The sequence below is a fragment of the Hypomesus nipponensis genome, chromosome 22, assembly GCF_054491055.1.
Source record: "Hypomesus nipponensis isolate SF chromosome 22, ASM5449105v1, whole genome shotgun sequence".
Classification (NCBI taxonomy): Eukaryota; Metazoa; Chordata; class Actinopteri; order Osmeriformes; family Osmeridae; genus Hypomesus; species Hypomesus nipponensis.
Genome location: NC_140382.1, coordinates 9,179,237 through 9,206,528, shown reverse-complemented (window position 1 = coordinate 9,206,528; position 27,292 = coordinate 9,179,237). Strand labels below are relative to the sequence as shown.

The following is a 27,292-nucleotide window of genomic DNA, read 5'->3' as shown; positions in this document are numbered from 1 at the left end:
ATGTGAGCCGACTAGGTTTTTTCGAGAATAAGCCACTACCCTACATAAGTCCACTCTTCTCTGTGGGGATGCTGGCTACAGTAGGTTGTGATAGGACTGAGCTCTGCTGGTCTTGGAGGGACAGACCGTGTTAATGTCCCTGCTGTGTCTTGTGATCAGCAGAGCCAGGAGTGATTCATGGGCGCCCAGCCGGGGGAGATCTTCACCAAATGTCCCGGCCACTGATAACGGTGAACATCCATCAACTAAAATAGATGCTTTCAGGAATCCTATCTCATGCTAAAAACTCCCGGCTGACGCCACTGTCAGTAGCTGCCGCTGTAAGATGCTGTGGCTGGCTGGCCAGTAATGGATCGGTTTAAATAAATGAAGCAGAGGGCCTTGCTTTATAAATATCTGAAGATCATGTGTCAGATAATCGTCTGCACTTCAACTAAACGACGGACATCTTGCTGGTAATAATATCCACGTGAGATATTTTTGACACCAGGATATATATCTTTCGTATCGTTATTGAGCCGTGATTCTCATACTTTGAGTCTACTTCGAGACCATCAGCATAGAGATCAACAGAAGGAGATTAACAAACCAAATGAGTCAACATTCCGACTGTCAATAAGAGGCAAACAAGCATTTTGATGAAAGCAACAGTGAGACTCTTTTCCGTTTTCCTGAAAAAAGTCTGATCCTGCAAAGAACACTTTTTAACACGGCCGACTGATCTGCAGCACACAGTGACGGTGTTTTGCTGAGTCTACACAGTAGGTGTCACACAGATCATTATGATTAATACATAAATATCTATGGCGTGCCTGTCATAATACTGGAGGATAGCCATGACAAGGCAACAGTGATGTTGGCTTTAGACAGGAGTCTGGTGTCAGTTTATGTCTGAATCACCAGAGGCTGGATATCTGCTATGTTATCTGAGTCATTTTTTGGGGGAACGTAGCTTTGTCACAGGTGGGCCTGCTACACCACATGACCTGTTGTTTGATCTGCCGGCCCCGGAGAAAGTGGGGGTCTGTGCCCTCATCAGTCACTTCTGACGCCTACCAGAACCCCCGGGGTCACCGCCTGTACACATGCCCTGTCCTTTGTTCTCATGTCTGTCTCATAAAAAAACAAACACTGAACACAGGGTCTTTCAACGCAGCTGCGGTAAGCTGTGTCATCGGCAACTCTCTGCTGAGACCAGGATATCAAACGTGACTAGGAGCTGGACACAGAAGAGATGGGGTTTCCCTACATCAACATGTAAGTGAGGACATTGTCGTGTCTTGTGAAGAAGAAGACAGGGCTGATGAATAACGAGCAACAGGTGGTGTGAAGTCCTTCAATAAGTCTGAACGAGCCTATGCAGAGCCCAACATTGAACCCCGAAATGGTTGTTACATGTTGTCTTACAAGTATAAACGGTGTGCTTTGTAAATGAGAGAAAAGAGAAAAACATTTAAATTCACATGGGAGATTTAAAGCTGTCTGCAGTAAATATAAGACTAATATTAACTAATATTTTTGTAATTGAACAGATTTGAAAGTATTGCAATCTGGTTGCTGACACTAAAAGGATTATTTGCACTAATTACCTTTTTATGGCATAATTGCCTCTTAAAGGGTGTCTAATTCTAATTGTAGCTTGATGCTCAATGATATTGTGATCAAGATTGACCAATACTGATACACAAAGAAGATGCCTGCTATGGTATATAACAGACTAATTAAAGAAATTATATGAAAGACTTTCAACCGAAACTAAATATCCATGGCCACACCAGGCCAGGAATAGGCCCTTACTGAAATCTATGAATAATGAATATTACTAACCTGCCATTAAACTTTCAACAGCTTCTGTATTACGAATATGGTGGATATTGGGTTGCAGATGTTACAACAGAGGCCCCACAAAGCGCACGTGAACTGCGGTGTCATTCACGTGTCTATCATTGTGTTATGTTTTACATTGACACAGTATCTAGTATCTAATTTTGCTTTGGTCAGGAACATATTGGAACAGACTTGTTCCGTGTGCTGTCATAGAGAACGGTGCTGATGACGTTTCTAAGTTACATAACACCATGGATAGTCATTCTTGGCACACACCGTCTCAGACTTGATAACAAAGACAAAGTAATATGCTAGAAGCTAAAAACAGGAGGGCCCACCAAGCAAGTGTGCCCTTGTGTATCCTGTAGCACTGTAGCATGTAGTGTTGGTTTAGAATGGCTCAACAACATGGTGCTTTAGGCCCCAAAACCAGAGTTCTGACATGGTCATCGGGTTCTCTCTTTATGCTGGCCCCATGCACAGCAAACCGACTTCCTCTGATGTTCTGCCAGTGGAAGTTGTCACAAGCTAAAATAAGGGAGTGCATCACCGTTAAGGGGTGGGGGCGTGGGGGGCCGGGGGGCAGGTGCAGGCGTTGGGTGTGGGGGGGCAGGTGGGGTGAGTTTAGGGAGGGGAAACGCTGTCCATGTCGTACAGAGGAAAAACAACTCGCCCAGCGGAAATCATTCTTCATTTGTTCAGAGTGTTCAGAGTTCAGTCTGTAATTGAATTAAATATATATATATATATATATATATATTTTTTTTTTTTTTGTCTGAAAATGAACCCTTTAACTATTTTCAATAAACATGTCTCATGTATGCCACTTGTGACTTGCAATACATTCAAACTACATTCCTGGACCTCAACATGCATTATCAGTCAGTCAGTAAGCAGTCTATCAGATCTTTAAAGAAAATCTTAAAGTATCTATTTGATAACCACTCAGTCGCCATCCCTTTTGCCAGAATAGTTTGAACTTGTCCTTAGGATTTGTTCTTGAAAGGTGAATCTGCTTACATAATTGTGTTGGGCCACTGTAATCTTATTGACTGTCGTGTTTTAACCCTAATCCCAGATCACCTTCCTTTACCAATTTGAAGACTGCAATTGCATTTGATATTGCACAACATTTAGCTAAATGAGGTTTCTATACACTTGTTTGATATTAGTGTACTATTATTTAGCCAATTAGTCCAGCTGGTCGGTACTATGTTGCCCATGCTTGTTGTCAGGCAAAACAAATGGTGCCAGGTAAAACAAAAAGTATACCATCATATCTTAAAGGAATGGCCCTCCATAGAGATTTCATATCTTAATATTGCCTAGCTTATGTTGTATTTTAGATACTGGTGCTTGGCAGAACTTAATTCAAGCACTGGTTTTGAGACAGTTATTGTGACCATCGGTTTGCTTATGGAATTTGATATCAGATTGGATAAGCGTCTTCGTCTACAGAAGCAAAGGCTGAGCAGCAGTTCAGCACCCTGGACAGCGACGAGTTACGTTAGAAATCAACAAGCCCCAGGACTAGGGGCATTAAAATGGGGTGTCACCATCAAACTGTGCCAGGGGACACAAAAGGAAAAGGCACAACAAGACGAGCTGCTTAATACGTAGGCCACTGGTTGTGAAGCGTACCTGGATTGTTGATTTACACGCATGTCTAACGTCAAACATGGACATATTATTTCTTCATTATATTTTAAACCCCCGAATTAGTCACTCTGCATGCAATTTCAAAGGCTATTCAATGTTAGTGTTTGCGCTATATCCCTGCTCTATCAATGCGGAAATATGAAATAGTCAATGTGGACGTGATGTTAGGCCAAGTTGCCAAGAAAGATTGGAAATGTTATAGCGCAAAAACAGGACCTGACAAAACCCTTATTAAACAGTAGCCTATAGCGAATACCCCAAAACTATCAGTAAAGAGAAATAATAAAGATTTAGATGAACTCTTGTACTGTGTTAATTTGCTTAGAACCAATCACATTCCTTTACGTTTATTATGTGATCTAGTCAACGTTAATTTTGTGCATTTAATTGTACCTATTCATTCATTGATCTCCCGTTTATAACTGAACACAATTCCATAGCTGTTATATTTTACCTATTAATTTGATGGACATATTTAGCCATACGGTTTTAACGTCTATGAGCATTCAGAATTTACCGCATTAATTTTTTCTGAGAGGCCATTCTCATTGATCGTCGTCTCATTCTTGCAGGCAAGGCTGCTATTGAAATGTTTACAATCATTATGTACCACATGTTTTTGTGAAGAACCGGTGATCGGTTTAAGGAACCTTACATGTTGCAATGAAGACCATCTCATCTGTGTTGTGGTGAAGCAATTAGTATGTCTGTGTTTAACTCGTGACATTCACCATCCCTTTTCCAAGGACATCTCGCTTAGTCATATTTTTCTTTGTTCCACTTAAAGATAATGAAAATTCTTCAATGAAAAATAGATACACAATCACAATGTGAATGGTTACACGATCGCTTCCTTGTAATTGCTTGAATACAGGACTAGATTAGCCTATGCGCTTGAGGGCGATGCGTGCGCGCGCTGATGAGAGAGAGTAGATGTGAGGTGGTGGTGTTTTGCGGACATGAGTGGGGTGACATGGGCATGGGAAGAAGAGAGAGAAGGTGACTTTCCACTCCTTACCTAAAATCGCTATAGGGATGAATGATCCAGTATCCAGCCGTTTGAACCCTTTCTTGCTCTTTCTCCACGGCTTTCTGACTCCCGAACATTCGCAGGGAGAACTTATTGACACCGGGCTGCATCATAGCCCCAAATTGTCGCTGCATAAACCCATATGGCCTGGATCCCCCATCCAAATCGTCGAACCCGACCATGGCTTCCTCCCGTTCCCCCTTAAATGACACCGAGTTTCCGTGGTCTTTCATGTTCTGGCTCCCCATATTATTTTTCTGTATCGAGTCTTGCCTCTGAAATACATTATTCCCATCCGCTTTCTCCTCCTTGTTGCTGGAGAACGAATTCGATTTGTCTTCCATGTTTTTAAAACGTACTGTCTCCTGGTTCGGAGGACAGGCTACGCGCAAAACTCAACAGGACCCGCTGTAAGCTCCCCTGTTTCATTTGATGTCCTTCAACTGCTCAGCTACGCTGCCTGCTCTGTGAATGCTGCAAACTGAGACAGACTCCCGGTGAACCTGGCGGATCAGGTTTCTTGGGTTACCGCCATCTACCGACTGGCTGGGTTTTAACATTCAGCGCCTTCTAGTTTGCGCGGCACTGCGGTTTAACTGGCACAGGCTCGTGCACCTAATTTCCATAATGTGGCTTATAGCCCCCCCCCCCCCCTCCCACCATAAAATGTTCATAAATGTATCTTTTAATTTCATAATTTTCTGTCGATAAAAAACACAAGATGCCTTAAGTCAGTAAGGATGCTATTCTAGAGAGAAAGCTCAGCATTGATCATCCTCAGGACACTTTTTCAGACCTGGCGTCTCTATCAGATGGATATACTAAACATCAGCTTTGAATTGGTATTTGTGCATGATAAATAGATTTTACAGTTTCAAAGCGGTGCAAATCCATGTGTTCTGTGCTTGTCATTCATAGAGAATGAGTACAGTAGATTCTTAGAACAGAGTTGGACTGGCTTTTGTTTCTGAGGGCACCTCATACATCAGGGTGCTTTATGCTGGCACTAGGATGGAGCGAGGTATGATGGATGGATGGATGCTTGTCCCCAGTGGACACCCTCACCACCCAACTTTCCCCAGTCTTTCCCCTGTCTTTCCCCTGTCTTTCCCCAGTCTTTCCCCAGTCTTTCCCCAGTCTTTCCCCAGTCTTTCCCCTGTCGTTCCCCAGTCTTTCCCCAGTCTGGCCCTTCTTAAACATGGTCCATGCTGCCGATGGCATCATGACACAACACAACCTGCTCCTGGATAATGTGCCCACAGACACAATGGCCAGCAGATGCTCTCTGTACTGAATACAGAAATACAGTCAACAGCAACAGCAGAGTGAGCATGATAATTGACAAAGGTCAGACAAACAGTTTGATATTTTTACAGACAAACTCAAACTAATACTTTATATGGACAAATCGTCTATATAGCCCTTACTATAATGCTGTAATGCATGCTATACTACTAAAGTTTAGATTAGTAATCTATAACAAAAAAACATTTCAGGATTTCAATGTCATTTACTGTATACAGGAAGGACTAGGGATTTGCATGTCCATATTGCTATTGGTTGAAGCAGATTGGAGATCATCTCCCTCCAGAGCAGTGACTCCCCACGAAGCTGCACCATGTTCTCCACGCTCCAGCTGACTGGGCATGTTCCATACCAGAGAGTCAGGGAATTTACTGTCATAGGTGGTGGGCATTTCTAAAGAGGATCATTACGTAAGAATCCCAAGGCTATCATAATGTAGACAGACATCCCTTGATTCTTCTCTCTGTGTGTGTTGTCTCTCGCTCTCTCCTCTGGGATTGGGGGTGGATTAATTTGCATGCCAACTGTTTCCCCAACAGGATGCTTGTGTAACTTCAGTTAACAGGAGAGAGGGGGAAAGGGAGATGGGGAGGCAGAGAGGAGAGAGAATAGACACATTGCGTAAGTTATGGCTAAAAGTAATACTGAAATTAACCAAAGTGCAAATCCCAGTCTGGCCACTCACGTGTCCGGGACAAAACGAAACAGAATGAAATGTGCGGGGAGATATAATAGTCTCAAACCTCATTTGACAGACTGGGTCTCTTTCATGTGCCACATGTCATGTTTTTGCTGTTGACTCAAAGATGTCATCTGAGATTAGAAAAGGGCACATCCATTCCAAGCTACTGTGTAAGATAAGGTATGACAAGCCACAGTTAAAATTAATGCTGTAGTTGCAATAAATAGTGCTTTAAACAATGACAGTATGCTCTTTGAGGGGACTAAACCATAAGATTTTGCTCCAAATGTAGTGTGATCTTTTTAGTGCTTGCTGAAATCAGTCAACAGAATGGTGTTATGACAAGCAAATTGATAAGGCATAATGGGATTATAAATACGTGAAAAAAATATGACTACCCAAATAACCTGCTTCCTGTGTGTTTGTTCTTTCCAGCTCTCTCATAGGCCCAGAAGAGACTAGAGAATGCCTATTATTAAATTACATTCCGTCGTCTCTGCTTGCAGTCAATACCTCATCTAGACATGAAACATTACATGCCCTAGAGATGCCAGGCATTGGGCATGCCACAAATAGATCTAGCTAGCTACAGAATGGCCGAATTGTGTTACAAAATGGCTACCTTGCTTTTTTGCAAGTCATTCAACATATAGCCTTTTTGAACATTTACCACTGACAATAAACAGTGTTCAAGGAGACACTGATTTTTTATTTTACAGTATACGCATTCTCAACCTCAGGTGTGATCTTTAGAAAGAGAAAACTGCTGTCAGAAAATGCCATCAGTCTAAGTTGTTATTACATTTCTAGAACACTTAGAAAACTGGTTTGTTAAAGTTCTATATATGTCTCATCTGTCACACAAACACTTTTCAAATTAGTTTCTAAAGGTCACATTTGAGTGAGGATAATGGCTAATGTGGTGAGTGTGAATGTGGTTGATGTAATATAATTGTTGTTATAAAAAATAATTATTTATTGTATAAATTTTCTTGGTTAAACATCCCCATACACAGCCGTAGGCTGAACCTAAACTATCTGGCTGACTGGTTTCCTGCCCATGGTTCAGACTTCCACCTGATGGCATCAAACTATTCACTAAGCCAGAGCAATCCAATTACAAATACTACCAACATCTCCAACAGCATCTGCGTCAATTACAGTGTGATTAAAGAGTTCCATCATGGAGATGAGCGAACTGCTGACAATCTGTAAACCTGCAGTGTACAATGAATTCTTAAAAAAATGCGTTAGGTAAATGTAAACCACTGTGTGTACAGGTTTTTCGATTTAGTTTCCATTTGTTGTTGATGAGGACTTTCAAGCATACTGTAGCTATGCCCAAAATATAAATTGATTGACATTTGTATTCTATTATTTTGATGCAATTTACGGTGACTCAGTACAATTACAAGTAGGTCTCAGCCAAGAGGTGAGGAGGATCAATGGAAATAAAAGAAGCCTCAGGTCAGGTAAGCTTAAACGGACAGTCCTGCGTAGACAACGCCCTGGTGTTATCCTCACCATGAGACAGACAGTCCTGCGTAGACAACGCCCTGGTGAGATCCTCACCATGAGACAGACAGTCCTGCGTAGACAACGCCCTGGTGTTATCCTCACCATGAGACAGACAGTCCTGCGTAGACAACGCCCTGGTGTTATCCTCACCATGAGACAGACAGTCCTGCGTAGACAACGCCCTGGTGTTATCCTCACCATGAGACAGACAGTCCTGCGTAGACAACGCCCTGGTGTTATCCTCACCATGAGACAGACAGTCCTGCGTAGACAACGCCCTGGTGTTATCCTCACCATGAGACAGACAGTCCTGCGTAGACAACGCCCTGGTGTTATCCTCACCATGAGACAGACAGTCCTGCGTAGACAGAGGAAAAGGATGATCAGGTGTGGCATTGATGCCCCGATAGTCTTTCACTGCTTAACTCTAGATTCGACACATGGTGTCCACTTGCTAAGCGTAGTAAATCCTAAGGATTGACAAATATTTTTAGTAGTGGATTTACTGCCACTTGAGTTGATTCTCTGATGGGTTGTGCATCTGTACACTGACGAAGAGAAGGGCAGAGGAGTGGCCATGCCTTGCTGACTCAAGAGTTTGCAGTCGGCTTACCAAGTATGACAGTAGAGTCTAACCTAAGTTGAGCCAGAACATGGGGGCATAGAGAGACAAGAAAAAAGACAAGCAACAAAAATGGCACACACTTGGACTGCTTAGGAATTTTCCTTATGAATCATCATAGGGAGATAGAAGACGTAAATACGGACAAACAGTTTTTGATAAATGGCTGGTAGGATGGTAGTCTGAAAAACTCATATGCACTGACATTGTGTGCGCAAGGGTAAACTCCATGCACTACAGTACTTTGAACTGACCTTAATACATCAATAGAAACCTTGAACCTCCCCAGGTAGCCTGTGATACTTCATTAATGTGTGTGTTGGGTATGTTGGGTATGTTGGCGGTGGGAGCTATTCAGTGTCATGGTTGGTTGGTTCAACCTAACAGTGAGGTCAAGAAGCAGCATGTGCGGAAAGGCAGACCTGAAGGTATGCTTGCATAGAAAGTCAGTGTAACAATGTGTAACATGTAACTTGATGGTATCATGATATTATTGTCTAATGTTAGTCTGGTGTGTGTGTTGGAGCTCAAAGAAACAAAGGAGAGGGAATTAAAAAAAAACAAGAGAGAAAAAAAGGTGCGAAAGAGAAAGAAAGAAATAGATATACAATAGAGAGAGACAGCAAGAGGGAGAAAGGACAAGGTTGGTTGCAAGGTTGTTTCAGGACAGTCGATATGGTGCTAATCCCTCTGTAGTCAGTGTTCACACTCCCAAGTGAACAGGATACCACACAGTGTCTCACTTTGTTGATATCAAAGATTGTTCTTAGCTCTACAGGGAACCCCTGTCTGATGACATTTTCCAGGTTGAACAAGGAAGGTTGAACTTTTCACAGATTATTAGTCAATGGCAAAAATGACCATGAAAGTCATTCATCATTAACAGCTTGTTGAAAATATCCCCACATGACATTGTCCTGTACTTAAGCCAATGAAGCCCATTTGCCTCAGAAACTGTTGTCAAATTACTAGCATAAGATTTAAAGGTCAACACTACACTCTTAATGAGACCAAGGAAAATTGCCAGGAAAATAAAGCAAAACAAAACTACTGCATTAGTATGTTAAGTAGACACACAATGAGATTTTCAGAGCGAACAGTAGATTTGCCAGAGAGGGTTTCAGAGGGGATGATAGGTTTGGTTCATTTTGTACTTTTCTGTGTGGTGTTGCATGTCGTTCAGTAGCAGGGTGCTGTAGTGTATTTACGAAGGATGGCTGGTGGGGGCTTTGCATAACTCTGGTTAAGGACATGACCCAATCTACCTTCTCCAAAACCTCCTGCCCTTTCCCCCCCCGTGTCAGTCACCCTATTTTCCCTCCTGCCTCCAGCTTTCCTCATCTTGCTGTTGCTTGTTTCCTCCTGTCTTCTCCTGTCATCTCCTCTGCCTCCCTCCGCCTCCTGTCTGTCCCGTGTCCCCTCTTTCCTGGTTGTCCCCGTCTCGCCCCCCATCTCAACAGAAAGCCTCCCTGGAGACCCAGTCTGCTGCCTCAGCACCATTACAAGGTTGAACCTCTCAAAAGCCGGATGTTCCCTGCAGCTTGGCTCATTATCACACACTGGGCCCTCACCACAAAGAACCAACATGGTTCAGCCTTGATTATACATTTCACACACAGAGGGCAAACATGAAAAAAAGACACTCTGGAATATATTAACATACTATACTGAATGTCCTTGCATGGTGAATAAAATAACCATGACAAACCCCACTTGTCAAAGAAGAGTCCATTCAGGTGGAAGGCTTAATACAGTTTCACCAATTTACATTTTAGATGCAGTGTAGATGCAACATCTAGAGCATGCCACATTCATAGGTAAAATAACTGCTGTTTTGCATAATCATGGTGTTAACAAGATACTGACGCATGATAATAATCACATAACTGCCTTGTATTTACATATGATGAATCAAACAGAGCAGTCTTTTGCTATTCTTTCCAGTAACACATAGTTTAGTACACAGTGGAACTTCTAATTGTTCAAGACTTCATGTATAGTTCATGCTCTTTTAGGACAGTTTCTAATGAAAGCAGTTTCTAAAGAAACACTCACTGTGGTTGCATGGATTCAAATTACTGTCTTATTTGGACTGAAATAAAATAATCCCTTTCTTGTAAACACCTTTGTTCGAATAATTGCGGTCCGATTACGATCCGATCGACACCCCGAGATAACTCTGTCTGAGTCAGTTGATAATTCGGACATTGCATGCTTGTAAACGGTGAATAGGGCTATGAACTGGATTCTGCGTAAGTAAGTGAGTCAAGCATAAGATAATTAAGAAACATGGAGGGCTCTTGCCATGGCTCCTGGAGTTGCCAGTTATACCCATGGATGGAACACTCTTTCTCTCTCATGTCATGGACTGTATTGACTAAGCACAACTATTACTGATTGTCATTATAACATTATCCCATCTATTGATTACTCTAAGTGTTCTTGGTACAAGGTTTAGCCTTTTTTCCTTGCTGGGATCTATCTTTAGTATTACTGTATTGACCATTAGGTCTTTCTTTCCCGCTGGTCTCTCTTCAGACACAGAATCCTACGGTTCACCTTAATGGTTGTCAATGAAGATTATGGCAATGTTGAAATTGATCAGAATATGTTTGTTATCAAGAGGGTATACTGTAATACAAGTATGCCACTCTTTGAAGTACAGGAAGCTCCAAACCAGGGCTCCTTGGCTTAGAACAATTTTTGACATCAAAAGGAATAGAAAACAGGGATTGCGCAATGTCTGGCCTGAAGCCAGTGGGGTGGCGACTGGAAGGTTATGCAGGTGTTGTCGGCGATTCATCACTGTCTGAGAGCAGGTGGGGCAGTCAGGGATATGGAGGAGAGAGAGAGAGAGAGAGAGAGAGAGAGAGAGAGAGAGAGAGAGAGAGAGAGAGAGAGAGAGAGACAAAGACAGAGAGAGACAAAGACAGAGAGAGAGAGAGAGAGAGAGAGAGAGAGAGAGAGAGAGAGAGAGAGAGAGAGAGAGAGAGAGAGAGAGAGACAGAGAGAGAGACAGAGACAGAGAGACAGAGAGACAGAGAGACAGAGAGACAGAGAGACAGAGAGACAGAGACAGAGGTGTAGAGACAGGCAGGCAGCCAGGCAGATAGTCAGACAGATAGACTGAGTGCAGGAACGTAGGGAGGTAAGTGATAAAAGAGGGAGGGTGGAGGGAGATAGAAAATGGGGGGGGGGGATCTGGAGGGACAAAGAGAGGGGAGGGAGATGGATAGGGAAGGAGAGACACACAGAGAAATAGAGAGAGAGTGTGTGAACGGGAGAGAGAATGAAGGATGCACGAACACAGAGTGGAGGGCAGAGACAAACTGAGAGAAAGATTCAAGATGTTCTAAGCTGGTTCAGTGCAGTGCAATAATACAAAGCATTGCATGCATAGATCTGAAACATGAATGATTATTTCTTTACCGTCAGCTCTGTCAAAGAAAAAACAAGGTGCGTGCCTGGCAGAGAGCCAACTGCTATATCAGGCTTTTTCTTGACCTAGTTTGGCTTCACTTTGTTCATCTGCCAAGCGGTCATTTTCTGCACAAAATAAAAGAAGCAGTGTACACTGATACTGGGGGTGTTTGCCAAGTATAACAGGGGCATAGACCATGGGAATGTTCTATGGATGAAGTCATGCTTTCCTGAAATTGTGTTATACTCTAATGACAGAGTCCTGCCTTAGTCTTTAAGTCCTGGAATAGACTGCTGGGTCCATGAATCCATTTTAATGGTCAGTTTCTCTTTAAATGTAAGATGAGCAGTGACTGAATTGTTATGGCTGATTGCGTATTACTTACTGTCCTGTCTGCAGCAGTGACACTCTAAATGGAATTTAACATTCATTGCCTTCTGTGTCCGCCAGTATCAGAAGCTGAGATGCAAATCTAAAAGTGACAACAGCCATATCACCTGATAATCAGTTGTCAATCCTTAAGAAAAATCTGAGGATTTTTCATGTTTCACAAAACCAGTTTATGGTTCCCATTTAAAGACCGTATAAAGCTATTCTAAGAAAAATAGAAATCACTGTTTTTGTTAGATGGGCCGAGGGTGGGATGCACAGATTTGTCTGCCCATTTCAGCAGTTTAGAAAGTCACTTAGGGAGAGGGATGGTAGTCGGATGCTCTACCTAAGTGCTGGGAAGGCTTGTTTCTGTCCCATTAGTTTTCCCTTTGTAAAAAATTTTTGAAAAGTGTTTTTGTGACGATTGTCAACAGCTGCTCTGTGAAAACTAGCTTGAGACATCCCTTCCCTGGCATTCCCCTTTATTTGATCCCAAACCAGGTCTAGACAAAGCTTTAAATCCAGGTTAAAGCCTTTGAGTCTCACAGCCTAATAAATGATTCAGGTGCCCTCCATTGACAAGCTCTCCAGTTCGATCTCACATTAATGAATCAATGGCTAATGATTCACTTACCTCATTATGCTTGACATTGTTAGACTTGACATTTACTCAACAACACTATTTAGCTCTATACCAGGTGTCAAGTTATGTGCTCAGTCATCAAACAGCACGTCAACTTTGAGGATCACTATGCTGTGAACCTCCTCTGTAAAAAGGAATCTATTGAATTTACAGTGAATGACTGGCCGCTGTGGATGCCAGAATTTCATTGTAAAAATATGGTGATGACATCATAGGCATTATGGTATGCTATACTGCATGTGTTACCTTATAGGCCTATTTCCCAGTTCCAAATAGTTGCTTGCTCACTGTAAAAAAAGATCTGTTGAATTTACTGTAAAATAATGGCAGTATAAAAAAATAGGAATTTAAAATTGAAATAATGATTCTTTCCTTGTTATGAAAGATCTTTCAGGGTCCTAGTTGCATATATGTCCTATTGCATTTACAGTGGGGGCAGGTTGGCAGCATGTACTTGTACAGTAGGGTATAACTTATATGGGATAAAGACTCAAAGTCTTGGCTATGCTCTGCTAACTAAGTTACATATGATATGCACATTGATGAAATCCATGCTTGAGGAATGGATATGGCCTCCTCCAGGGGAAAAGTTAATGTCGAGCATTTTTCTCACTTACCTAGTGTCCAGACACTTTTAGGTTGGCTGGCAATCTCGAAGCAAACAGCTAAAGAATAACGATCAACATGAATCTATGTCACAGTCTTTGTGTGACAATCTCCCAGGAGGTGGGCAGGTAGAGAGCCGTTCCTGCTTCTTGGCTGCTTACCTTGAGCAGGCAGCAGTGTCTGTCTCTGGATGTTGGAGGAGAAGGACATGAGGTAGTTCTGAACGGGATGGCATTTTAAATAATGGGAGCTCATCAACGTTTAATTCATTAGCTCCCTGCAATTATCTGCTAAGCCACATTACTTCCTGGTTGTGCAACATTAGCTTGCTGAGATCATGAGGCAGCCCCCAGCGTGCTTGAAGTGGGCCATATTTATCATACAGTACGTGACTGTGATTGCCTGTGATTATCCCTCCCTCTCCCGCTCCTTTCGTTTGAGATTGCAATGATGTCACCCTGCTCTTTGGAATTTCAGGGACTATTACCTTGACTACCTAGTACTGGGATGGAAGGCAGGAAAGGGAGATACATTAATAGAAGGTCTCCAGGATCTGCAGATGTACCAACAGGCCACTGCTCTTCTGGAAGGATGGACATTGCTAAAAAATAAATGTGGAAGATGCATTTTTGTCTAAGGTTGAGAGAAGTTTAGGGTTAGGGTTATTAGTCAGAAGAACTAATCTTCCACTGTGGAAATCCAACATTCAAAATGTAGTAGACGTCTGTGGATAGCAGCAATGAGCTTCAAAACAAAATTAACTTATTAATAATGTAATTAGTTCATGGAATTATTTATTCTATGATGAAAATATTTGATGTGAGAGCATTGGGATTCCAAGTGTTGTCCAAAACAACTATTGGAAATATGAAACAATAGTATAAATTGTATGTTTAAGATACACGTCAACACAAAGAGAAAAAAGCAACTGAAAAGAGAGAAGGAAGGAAGGAAGGAAGGAAGGAAGGAAGGAAGGAAGGAAGGAAGGAAGGAAGGAAGGAAGGAAGGAAGGAAGGAAGGAAGGAAGGAAGGAAGGAAGGAAGGAAGGAAGGAAGGAAGGAAGAGAAGCAGCCGTTTAGAAGCATTCCTTCAAGTTGTTTCTGGCAGGGCCAGATTGCAGAGATTTATGCAATTCATGCCAGATACAATTGATTCAGTAACAGTATTTTGCAGACAGTGGTCTAATAATAGAAATGTTGAAACTTCTTCAAGAAGGAAGGGGGTCAAGAAGCATATTAGTGGGTTTAGATTTTGCCACAAGCTTGAAGAATACTTCAATAGAAATAGGAATCAGTGAGAATGTCCATGTGCAGGGGGGCTAGGGCTGAAGGAGGGTTTGTGGTACAAATCTGCATGTCCAGGCTGCTGGATCAAAGTGTCATGTTTTAATGTTGATAGTTATAAAGCTGACAGTACAACTAACTTGGGTCAGTAGTTTCATTTAGCTGAACACTGTCGGCAGAGTTAAGAAAGTGGGACTTGTTTTGTTTTTCCTCTCTTGCAACACATCTCACTTTCAAGGTAATAAGAGACCCTGTCATCCATGGCTAAATGCATGCCCTGCCTTTCTTTCTCCTCCACTCTTACTCTCCTTCATCCACACACACCACCTTTGTGAGAGATATATCTTAGTCTATTCTACTGCTCTCTTATCTTGCATTGGAACAACCTTGAAAAAACCAGTCACCCTCAAACTGCAACCAATCATCCAATCCATACAGTTAGCTAAATGATAATATGTTTACAGAGAAAATAAAGTATGAGATAGCAATACAGTACAGAGGCCCTTTACCACTATTTTCCAAGCTCTCTATGGAATTGCAGCAATAACTCATTGAAGAGGAGATACTTCCCTATCAGATATGGTTCTGCAACTAATACACTGAAAGGACCTCATCTGCTGAATTGAGGAAAGACTGGGCTCTGTACCGTAACAGCATGGCGTTATTGATTTGCTCCTTCAATAATAAGGAGTCCTTCCATTCACAGCTCAGCAAATAGATACTGCCTCACTATGTCAGATGCCGAGGTAACCATGAAGACAGCTGTGACGGAAGTCATAACCATGAGAGGGGTGTTTTAACCAATGAGGAGAGCAGATACTGTACATGTGACTATTGATGGATGGCTTTCCACTTTTCACCCTTTATTGCAATGGTCAGGGAACAATATGGATTTCGACTGATGAGTCAACTGGATTGCCATTCAAAAGTTTCACTAATCAAGCTACTGTGTGACCCAGAAATGTGGCAGAGTAGGAGTTCCTGAGGAGGTACATTTTGTCCCGGTGTGATGATAAACCAGGCATAACTCACAACCGTGTCGTGTGGGCCTCACTGCCAGCTTAGCAGCAGCAGCAGCTGTCTGGGACATGTGACCAGGTTCCCATAAAGGGAATGAGCTGTATCATGATTGATAAGCCCAAACATCACCTTAATTCTGATGAGCGGGGCCAGCCGGCCATGTCAGCGACAGCCGTACACAAACTATTCAGTTCCCTTTTTCTCTGCTCTCTCCTCCCACTGTTCTTTTCCCTTTTGTATTTCCCTTTCTCATGCTCTCTCCTTTTTTCTTTCTCCCCAACTCCGCTCTCTCGCTCCCTGTCCTCCTTTGCTTTCTTTTCAAGGCTTTTTACCCAAATCTCTTATGCAACAAAAAACCTGTCGAGATGTATTATGAGGCTTCATCATTACACTAATAACACTCTGAACCCGTGGGGAACAGCTGGTGTGAACCAGTCCAAATGATCGCCTCAACCCTGCTTCCGTCCTCCACTGTGGCCTCTATAACCCAAGGTCAGCTACAATCCCCCAATTCATTTCATGATGTAACTCTTCTATTATCTGTGATTGTTGTGACAAAAATGTCATAGAAAAATGCTAGGTGGTCACTTCAGTTAGTAATTAATCCAAAAGACTCAGCTTCACCTGTGTAATCAGCGTGGATAGAACATCCTCGTAGCCCCGCCTTCTCTAACAGCTGTGTGCTGGTAAAAAAAAAAAAGAACAATTAAAGTTATTAACATAATTGTCTACATCTTATCCTGAAGGATTATGTTATACAACAATTTTCAAAGACATCTTTTTATCCACACTAAGGAGTGAGGCCCAATTGTTTTTGTAGGCCTCACCACTTTTTTATATTGTGAAGGACAAACATCATTTGTCTTGAGGGAGCCATTTCAATCATAAACATATCTATTCAGAGTCGGAGGATTAGTGACTTTTTAGATTAGGCCACAGTCACATGACTCTATAAGAAGTACCGGGCTAGCTCATATGGAATACATAGAATACATAACCCTGAAGTCAAAATTAGGTCAGGGTTTATAAACACACTTAACTCCCAGCTCAAATTGGACAGGAGAAATCCCCACATTACCAAGACTTCAGCAAACACAACATCTGCGGGATGTGTCCTCAAGTGAGCTCGATGAACCAGAATATTTGACGAGTGAAGTCTTACTCTGAGCTGTTTCCATTTATGGCACTCTCAATTGGACAAAGCATATGTTAGACAAACTATGTTGTTCACGTCCTTAAGAAAGTGTACCATGTCTTTCTTGCTTGGGGAATGCTTGAGGATTGCCTTAGAATGATGTTCTCAGGGCTCTGTTATGCAACAGCATTTTACATATTACATTTATGATAAGTCGGTTGGTTGTTTTATTTCATTATGCTTGAGTATACAGAAGCTTCATTGTTCTATGTGTGTATGTTGGTATGTGTGTGTGTGTGTGTGCACACGTGTGTGCTTGTGTATATGTGTTTTGCTGCACTTCACTCTGTGTTTTGTAGTCAAGCTTCCCTTGTTAAAGAGATACAGGGGAAGTCTCAATAAGACTGGATAGGGGAACAAGGTAAATGCAGAGAAGGTGAATTTAATAAATGTTTATTCAACTGATTACTGACCAAGGACACAATTATTCCCGATGGATACAACAATTTGTAATCCAAACCCCTACAGTCATTAAGGTCACTGCAGAATCACGAATGAGGTTAGACTATGCAGGTTTCAAGGGGTAGCATTTAGGTGAGGGTTTTCTCATTAGGCTATCCTTCCCCAATAGACAGCTAGTCAGTGAGTGTATAGTGTGCGTCCGTGTGTGTTTCTGTGTGTGTTCCAGACTTCTACTTGGCATGCACGGGCAGGGCTGATTAGGTTCCCCTGTGCCCTGGCTCCCTGTCTACTTACTGGTATGTGTTTACAGGTACGCTCAGGGTACCCGACACGGGGGTGTAACTAGAGAAGCATTCATACCACACAGACAGTGGGATTAGGTTTGGAGAGATCACACAAGAACAAAACAAAGGCTTAGCAAATTCTGCTAAATACTTATTATCAGGCCATTTAGAGGTATATCATTTCCGAATGACTGTTACCCAGGTCTGTCTCGAATCATTGATTCTGAAGTACGAGTTTGTGTTGCTTATCATATCAAGAGTCTTCCTGAAAGGAATTGGGTCATCATGAATGGTACTGGGAAAGAAAGTTATTTTTGTTGAATATGCAGCTTTTATATTACGCACATGGCACAGCTCTGGTATGATTTATAGTGTAGTTATCCAGGTAGCTGCAGATATATCACAAGCTCGCCTGAAATATTGTCTTTATGCCTGTGACGACAGCAGGAAAGTAGTGGGAAACAGCATATAGGTCAAGCTAATAGATGGTCCATATTCTCTCATGTAAAACACAAAATGCTTGTGCAGACTACAATGGGGGTCAGCTGATAGTATGCCTGGTATGCTGTGTTCAATACAACAGCATTTAGTACACTGGGAGAAATGATGTATTCTATAGTCATCTTACATTGTGTTTGACTTGTGGACTGTCAATTCTCATCACACAATGCGATACCGTCTTTCCATCTCCAAGTGATGTCCGCAATGTGAACTTGCCATATACCTTTCAAGACAACTGATTCGGTGAGATTGCTGGTCAAACATTTCCCTCTGGCATTTCTGAGGATCAGAATGATGAGGATGCAGCCTGGGAAAACCAGGCTGTATCAATCCCGTTTTTGATTGCAATGTCCAGTATAGTATGCAGTCTTTATTCTACTGGTTGATGTCAAAGAAGTCCTTTTCAAAGCCCTGAAAATGTGCTTACATTTACATTACATTACAGATTCAATCCATCACTCCATCGTTTCTTCTCTCCTTTTTCCATTTCTCACTGTCCATGTCCCTCAGAGAGCTGCACGGTGACATCACTGAGAACAGCCTGCTCTGTCACATCCTAACCCCCTGACAGAGACACAACCCACACGTGTTGGTGTTAGTCCTGAACGGATTCACACCTCAGTGAATCTACAACTCCAGAGTGAGTCGTTAGCCTGTCACAATATGTCCAGATCCTTCAGTTTGTACCACTGGTTTCATTATGCCAGTGTTGAACACTGAAGTCTTATTTTTAGCTACATTTATTTGAATGACATCTAATGACTAGTAATGATGCAATTCATTATCCAGAGATGTCTAGATAAAAATAATTAAAATAATGGGTGTGAAGAAACATGACTTGGAAATGTGAATACATTTTTAAACCAAACACTTAATGAACTGTTGTAACATTATATAAAACAATGGACTGTAACATTGCATGAATAACCATGTTTACAGTGCAGTATTGTACAGTTGATCTCTCAACCCATCATACACGTACACTGTTCTCTCTGCATTGCAGTGGGATCCCCTCTCCTGTCAGTCTTTGATATCCCCTCATTGCTCCTCCTCCCATGCAAAGACATATTTTTTGTGCAAATTTTCACAGAGGGCCGAGCTAATAACTCTGCTGCACGTTCATAATTCCAGCTGCTTGTGTCGATGTTCTGTACAAATGTATTAAGAAAACAATCAGAGGCAGAGAGCACATGAGTGGGAGCCCAGGTTTTTTTTCTTGATTTGTTTAACCTTTATTTTAACAGGCAAGTCAATTATGGATTATCTAAATATATCTTATTTACCAAAATCACCTGGCAAAAGATAAGGGGCTTCTCGGAGGAAAATGAATACAAAATAAAGAAACGACTAACAAACTCAAATAAATGGAGAAGAGAATCAAAGAAACATGTAGAATACAAATAGTAGATTGTACAATATAAAGCAGTGCAACACAATAAGAGACACAGAATAACTATACAGGGTTCAGTCATTGTTCTTAGGAATTACAGTCACATGCTCAAGGACTGTGTGTTAACCTCCTGCACCATGTTCCAACCCTCCTGCATCATGTTCCTACCCTCCTGCATCATGTTCCTACCCTCCTGCATCATGTTCCTACCCTCCTGCATCATGTTCCTACCCTCCTGCATCATGTTCCTACCCTCCTGCATCATGTTCCTACCCTCCTGCATCATGTTCCTACCCTCCTGCATCATGTTCCTACCCTCCTGCATCATGTTCCTACCCTCCTGCACCATGTTCCTACCCTCCTGCACCATGTTCTTACCCTCCTGCATCATGTTCCTACCCTCCTGCACCATGTTCTTACCCTCCTGCATCATGTTCCTACCCTCCTGCATCATGTTCCTACCCTCCTGCACCATGTTCTTACCCTCCTGCACCATGTTCCTACCCTCCTGTACTATGGTCCTACCCTCCTGCATCATGTTCCTACCCTCCTGCACCATGTTCCTACCCTCCTGCATCATGTTCTTACCCTCCTGCATCATGTTCCTACCCTCCTGCATCATGTTCCTACCCTCCTGCATCATGTTCTTACCCTCCTGCATCATGTTCGTACCCTCCTGTACTATGGTCCTACCCTCCTGCATCATGTTCCTACCCTCCTGCACCATGTTCCTACCCTCCTGCATCATGTTCTTACCCTCCTGCATCATGTTCGTACCCTCCTGCATCATGTTCGTACCCTCCTGTACTATGGTCCTACCCGCCTGCATTATGTTCCTACCCTCCAGCATCATGTTCTCCAATGTGTTTGTAGCAGAGAACATTTACAGGAGATAACAATACAGAGCGGGAAGGGTGGTGTTGAGCCTGAGTGATTACTGCCATCGTCTGGAGGGGTTCCTTTTTGAAGGTCTGGAGCTTGTAGTGTGTGTGCGTGTGTGTGTGTGTGTGTGTGTGTGTGTGTGTGTGTGTGTGTGTGTGTGTGTGTGTGTGAATGTTAATATAGCAAGTGAGCTGTTTATAATAACATGTGCATGTGTGTTTTATGTCATGTGTATGCTCTCCCACATTTGTACAGCTGCCCATGTTCTAGCTCATGTGGCTGTTACTGAGGCCCGTCTACTTAGTCCAATCAGCTCACTAGAGAGCTTTGCTTGCCCGTCCTTTTTTCCTGCTGTCCCGACCCCAAGCGAACAGTAGTTGTGTTTTGTGCAGATTAATGGGCTGGAGTTGTCCCAGAAAATGTCTGGGAGTGTCTTCCTGCCAAGAACTGAATTCTGGGATGCATCACAAGCCGTCTCATATTTCATCATCACTGCAAGCCAGACCAACTCAGAGTTTGTATGCAAACAGCAGCACAAAAAGTAAAACTTCTCTGTACCTCCCCCTTCTACTAAGAAGAGTTGGTCCACTTTAATATCTTAACATTAATATCTTAAAATAGATCCTCCCACTATCAGCGCCACTTCCCTGTTAATGCTGTACAATCTTTGTGTTGGCAGTCTCACAATCATCAAGTCCCCACCAGGCCACAACACAGAGCCAGATGGAGGACACCAGATGTTCCAGATTACTAAGAAAACAAAACAAATCTGCATTTCATCATTAGCGAAAAAAGAAAGATATGAACGAAAATAATAAATACATGTTTTTTGGAGCATCAGTTCAATGAGACAAACAGAAATGTATTTCAGGCTTTCATGTAATCACCACTTCTTTAAAAGATGGGACTGTTAGCCCAACTGCTGTTACATAACAGCTTATTGAAATGGAAGCTCTGTTATTTAGCCTTGGCTTCGAACCCCTCTGAGCAGTGGGCCAGATATACGCCTCCAAGGCTGCTGCTGTTAGCTCAGGACCATGTGCCAGCCTAAGGAGTTGAGAATCCCCGTTGATGCACCACTTGTCAGTCTTTGACGACAGAGATGTGCAGAGTCAGCGGTTGAAGTCCCAACAGCAGTGGTCCTTGGGCGGCTTGGGGTCTTTAATATTGTGTATAATATTGTGTCCAAAGGGGTCGGGGGGACCATGTTAAGACCTTCAGCCTCAGAACAGTTTCAGTAGCATTTGTAAGCTTGTGATAAGAGTGCTCATAAGCCAAGCTCATACTGCACTCAGAGGGCATGGCATTACCGTAAAGTGAACCTTAAGCCAGTACCCCCACCAGATCAACAGCTCATACAACACTCTGAACAAACCCAACATGCACTGCTACCACAAAAACTGTTTTTGTAGACATTTCAGACATTTGATGATCTACTCACATTTTGTCTAAACACATTTTGACTGCTAATACTCTTTTTTCCTTACAGTTGTGAATACTGCATTTTACTATTTTAAACAGCATGAAGATTTGCAAGGAGTAAAATACAAAGGGCTGGAGCTGGATACAGTGTGCTGTGAGGCACACAAGTACGCAGAGTGGCACCTCCCCTTGTCAAAAATACCCCCTGATGCCTCTGCGTACTTGATCTCAGATGCCTAACCAAGGGCCACTTATATCATTATCTTTGCCTTCCTTGTCACATCAGTACCCTGCGGACAGCTCCTCAGGAGAGCATGGGTAGCAAGATGATACCCTGGATAACAAGTCGTCTACAGGGCCAACTGCACACTGTGGAGTCCCCAAAGTGACTGGCCTATTTGCTTTCAGTTTCATGCAGAATATTGGTTGGATATGGGGCTACCAAGGTATGATGACTTGCAAAATTGTAAAGATACAGTAGCTGAAAGACTCTCAACAAATAATATTCTGTGTTTATTTTTCATTAGTAGAAACCATGCATTTACAAAACTTCCTGAAATATATATTTTTTCTCTCTCTCCTCTCTTTAGCACACTTCCAGCCTTGGCCCAGATGCAAGTAAACAATGTCAGCTGCTGAAATGGTATCAGAGACTGAAGTCGCTCTCAGGTACAACAGTCACACCGTCTGAAAGAGGAGAGGGTGGCAAAGCAATTCCAACAAACCATCATCGGGTGCATTCTGCCGGTCCCTTGTGACATTACTTCAGTGTTCTCTGACCTGCTCTCAAGTGCCTCCACTTCCACCCAGAGCCTGGGTCAGGGCCGTTCACTGTCTAGAGTAACTGAACGCCACTGATTTTCTGGAGGGATCGTGTGGCCCTCCTTGTTTCAGTCACACTTGGCAGACACCTGGGGAAACTATGTAGGTCACACACTCCATGGACTCATTAAATATTCAGCATGGAGAGACTTAGGCAACACAAAAAGAAAAGCATTGGTCTCAATACCTTTCCCCAAAAAAATCGAACTTAGTAAATACAAATATACAATTAAATGATCAAAGGGCTACATACTGATTACTGTACATCCAAACAGATACTATAATGCATATTAATGATGTTACCATCTTTAAATGAATTCACTGTCCTAGAATGTGGGTTTGTTTTCACAAATAGATAGAAGGCTGTATCCTGGAGCTGTTAAATTGCTTGGAGCTGTGTGCACATGGATGTCCCAGGGCACTTACATGAGCAATGCTCTACGACATCATCTCAGAAACCTTTTATTCTAGCGCTGCTTTGACATACACCAATCAGGTCAAACGACACAGGGAGATCTCTATTGTCATATGTGACTGGCCAGAACATTGTCTATAGAGTCATGGGGATGTCCTCTGTAACTCAAAAACTGATAGGCTGGAATGAATAGAGCGAGTGCAGCACAGCCGGTTTGTACTATTATGTGATTTGTTTCTGTGAGATGCTTGTAAAATGTTCTTTGAAGAAATAACAGTGGAAATTGCTTAGACAGAAATAGGGCATCTTATAGCTGCAAATTTACAGTCCATTCAATTAGCATACTGTACAACAGGATGAATAATCCTCATCGTGTTACAACAGATCTTCTCGTGACTTGATTATGCTTCTGCTGCAGTATGGAAGTAGAGCATCGTAATCTGATTTTGTGGAGATTAATTGATTGGGACATATGTAGAGACTTATACTTACAGAACACTATAAAATCAACATAAGAAACATGCAAATATTTGGAATTGTATCCACACCAAAATTAGACAATATTGTCATAAGTAAAGGGAGTGACGGTAGTGAAGCCATCTGCTTTCTCTTTACATACACACACACACACAAACACAAACACACACACACACACACACACACACAAACACACACAGTACAGACACATGCTTGAGAGCCTCAAGGTTGTCTCAGGAGAATAGCCTTTGGATGCTATGATCTGTGAAGGCAGAATGCTATGACTGTATTTTCTTGTCTCTTGTTTTAAGAGCAGGATACCTAGCCTTAGCAGCTGCCTACAGGTCCCCATAGGGCACAAACCACACAACGGCTGTCTTATTTACTCATACCTCCTTACATTCAATAGAAATGTTGAGATTGCAGACATGTGGTTCTCACATTGAGGCCTTGATACATTTTTACATTTCCCTTTACAGTTCAGACAAAGAAACTGTAAGAAAACCTATTCAAAGGACACCGGCCAAGTTTTAAGTGCATCTTACCATACAGTGTCAGCAGTGATGGCAGGCTTTTGTTTCAAGGTTGACAACACATTGGTTAAATCTGACAACAAACAGAAGTTGCTTTGTATCTTCGTCACAACTTAATTAATGGGTAGAGTGTAAGAATGATATTAGCTGTGCTCTGTTTAGATTTCCCCTGACTTGTACCTTGGTGTGGCACTTGCTGTCTGAGCATGTGCAGTGATACACTACAGTGCTGTTGTGTGGTATGGTGTGGAGACGCAGTAATGTAGAGAGTGAAACTGATGAGAAAAAGAAAGAGAGGGGAAGCAAAGTAAGAAGTAAGAGCAAGAGAGAGAGGGGGGGGGTGGGATAAAGAGAGCAGTGGGTGGGGGGTTGCGCAGGTAATGTGTGTTTTTGCTTCTGTCAGCAGGGTGTCCAGACACATTCTCTGTCTGCCAGCCTCTAGAATAGGCGTCTTTCCGCTTGATTGAAAAAAACACAGCCTTGCTCATTGTGGTCTGGCCAGCATAGCGTCTCTCGCTGTTAAAACAGGCAGGAAAGGGTTAATGCGAAGCCAGGCAGCCATCATGCACCGACGGAAATGGATGGAGAGTCCAGTCTCTGGCTCAGATACCCCCATAACTCAGCTGAGAGGAAAGCTGAGGGCTTGGTGTGGCCTACGGAGATATGAACACACATGCAGACACACAGACACATAGTATCTGATTAAGGCCAGGATGCTTTTGTCCGGAGATACATGCTCTCTGTTTTCTCAAACCTCTGAGATACATGACATAGAACAATACGTTCACTGCATAGAGACAATAAAAAAGGACCAACTAAATTATCCACAATGAAAGGGATAAACATATTGCTGTGACTGACTATGTTTGGGTTTCATATGTTGTGGGGTTGTTACTGAATGACTACTGTAAGTACCTTCGTAGGATGACTGAAACAGTTTCAGTTTCACCATGCTATCTCAGGAAAGAAAGAGTGTCTTCTGCTGATTTAAGTTATTGGGAGACCAAATATGATCCAAGACGCTTTGACATGAGGCTTCTATGGGTTTACTGACAAGACAATCCCCTTTTTCCATCTCGCTTTCTCTTTCTCTATATCTCCCTCTCACTCTGTCTCTTTTGCTCTCTGTCTCTCTCCCTCTCTCTTTCGTCCTGTTCTGTTCTCTATGCTGAGGCATCAAAACAGGTGGAACATAAATGGCACAGCATGCGCGTCCCCGAGTCATGACGCACCCTGGTATTTTCAAAGGCCGTCATCCATTTTGTCGATGATGACGGTGAGGGTGGTGGTGGAAAGCATTCTCTGAGATTAAAGAGCCACCATGTGGCCAAAGAGGGGATTAAACCTCCTGAACAGTGACAAGTGAGTTCCACACATTTTTTGTATGGTAGACACTACATGCTACATACTACAAACTGTGGTAGTAGGGGTGTAGGCTAGGATACACACCTGCATATTAATGGAAAATAACTGCAATTCCAGCATGTTTGGTTAATATGAAGACAGTTTCCAGTTTCCAGTGTCCAGTTTACCTCTCCTCAATATGATAAAGAGACATAGCTTTTGGTTGTTTGTCCAATATATATATTTTTTACTACAGAGTACTGGGATGCATCCATGGTTGTGTTTATAGCACAATGAAAAAAGTTGATTGGAAGGCAACAAGTTTTACTCAGAAATTCTCATGGCTAGTCTACAAAGACAAGTAACTGTATGGATTATCTTTTCAAAAGGTCATACTAGGACTGGATCTCTTTGAAAGTTATCAACATCCTTCCAATAAAAAAACATGAAATAAAAAAGTAAATCGTATACGCTCGATTGATTGAGTGGCGACCATCAGTGTAAATGAAACCTGTGTTCTACTGTTACACTCAAATATCCCTTTTCGGGGTATTCAGTGGATCAGCTGTCCAGCTCACCGTAATGCCACACCACTTTCCTGAGAAACAGAAGAATGGCAGGTCTCTGCAGATACCAATGGGAAGGGGAGCAGGGCATTGCCTCACATTGGGGTCACGGTCATGAAGAGGTTAAGGTCAAATTTGGTACAGATCATTGTCCCACTGTTCAGCTTTGCATGGTGTGAAGCTTGCACCATATCACATATTGGTTGTATTTGTACAGTAGTTTGTGACAGAAAACAGGTGCAGGACTTATTTTTTGTGAACCTGTGTGAACCATTCTATAATTAGATACATAGATAAATTAGATATGTTTGTTGTTGTTGTTTTTACAGAATATTGATATGTTTATGTGATAGAATACATAATCATGCTCTTACAATGTGTGGTAGTCATGTTGGAAATGTGTTTAATTCAAATTGTTTGAGTAAATAACTGATTAACATAACTGTTTTGCAATTCATAGAAGAACAGCCACTTTGAATTACTAGGCGACCTGAGTTCCCATTTTAATTGTAGTTTAACAGTAATCGGCCTGCGGTTACATGGTAATACAAGTATTTACCTTTGCTGTAAAACACACATGAAAGGTCCTCAGGCAATTCATTCTTAAAATTATTCGGCTAGTGCATACCATCCTCGCTGCTATTTAGATTGCATCGTTTAATTCGATTGTTTTTACCAAGTTCTACAGGGAGAAGTCTGGACTCCAAATATCCATCCGTTTAATGAAAGTTGCCATTACTATCTCAGCCACGTGGGGGTAGCAAAGATTACATCACCTCAATCATAAATCAAGGAGAGTGTATGATCGAGAAAAATAGATAACGCCCGGTGTCTTTAAATGTGTCCATGAAATGTTAACTTTTTAATGATGGTGTGTTGGCATTTATTACCCAAAGACAAGTCTGTCTAAACATGCACCCTATGCAAACGGCCCTTGTTCAGATCACTGCAAATCAGCAGCTCATGGAACGCCCCATAAATCATTAAGGGGTTAAGGCTTCGTGATAGAGTTCGAAAAAAATCCCAAACTTTCTAATCTTAAGAAATTAGCAGGCGGTAGGAGGAGCCGAT

The 27,292-nt window shown here is 42.2% G+C and overlaps 1 protein-coding gene across 1 annotated transcript in view; it reads right to left on the bottom strand.

Annotated features, from left to right (window-relative positions):
* The window catches only part of hcn1 (hyperpolarization activated cyclic nucleotide-gated potassium channel 1), a 46,027-nt gene extending 41,167 nt beyond the window's left edge, over positions 1–4,860 (bottom strand). Inside the window, exon 1 of the mRNA XM_084688009.1 lies at positions 4,505–4,860. Within this exon, the coding sequence (XP_084544135.1) occupies positions 4,505–4,860 (356 nt within the window). The remainder of the gene's footprint in view (positions 1–4,504) is intronic.
* Positions 4,861–27,292: the final 22,432 nt, after the last annotated feature.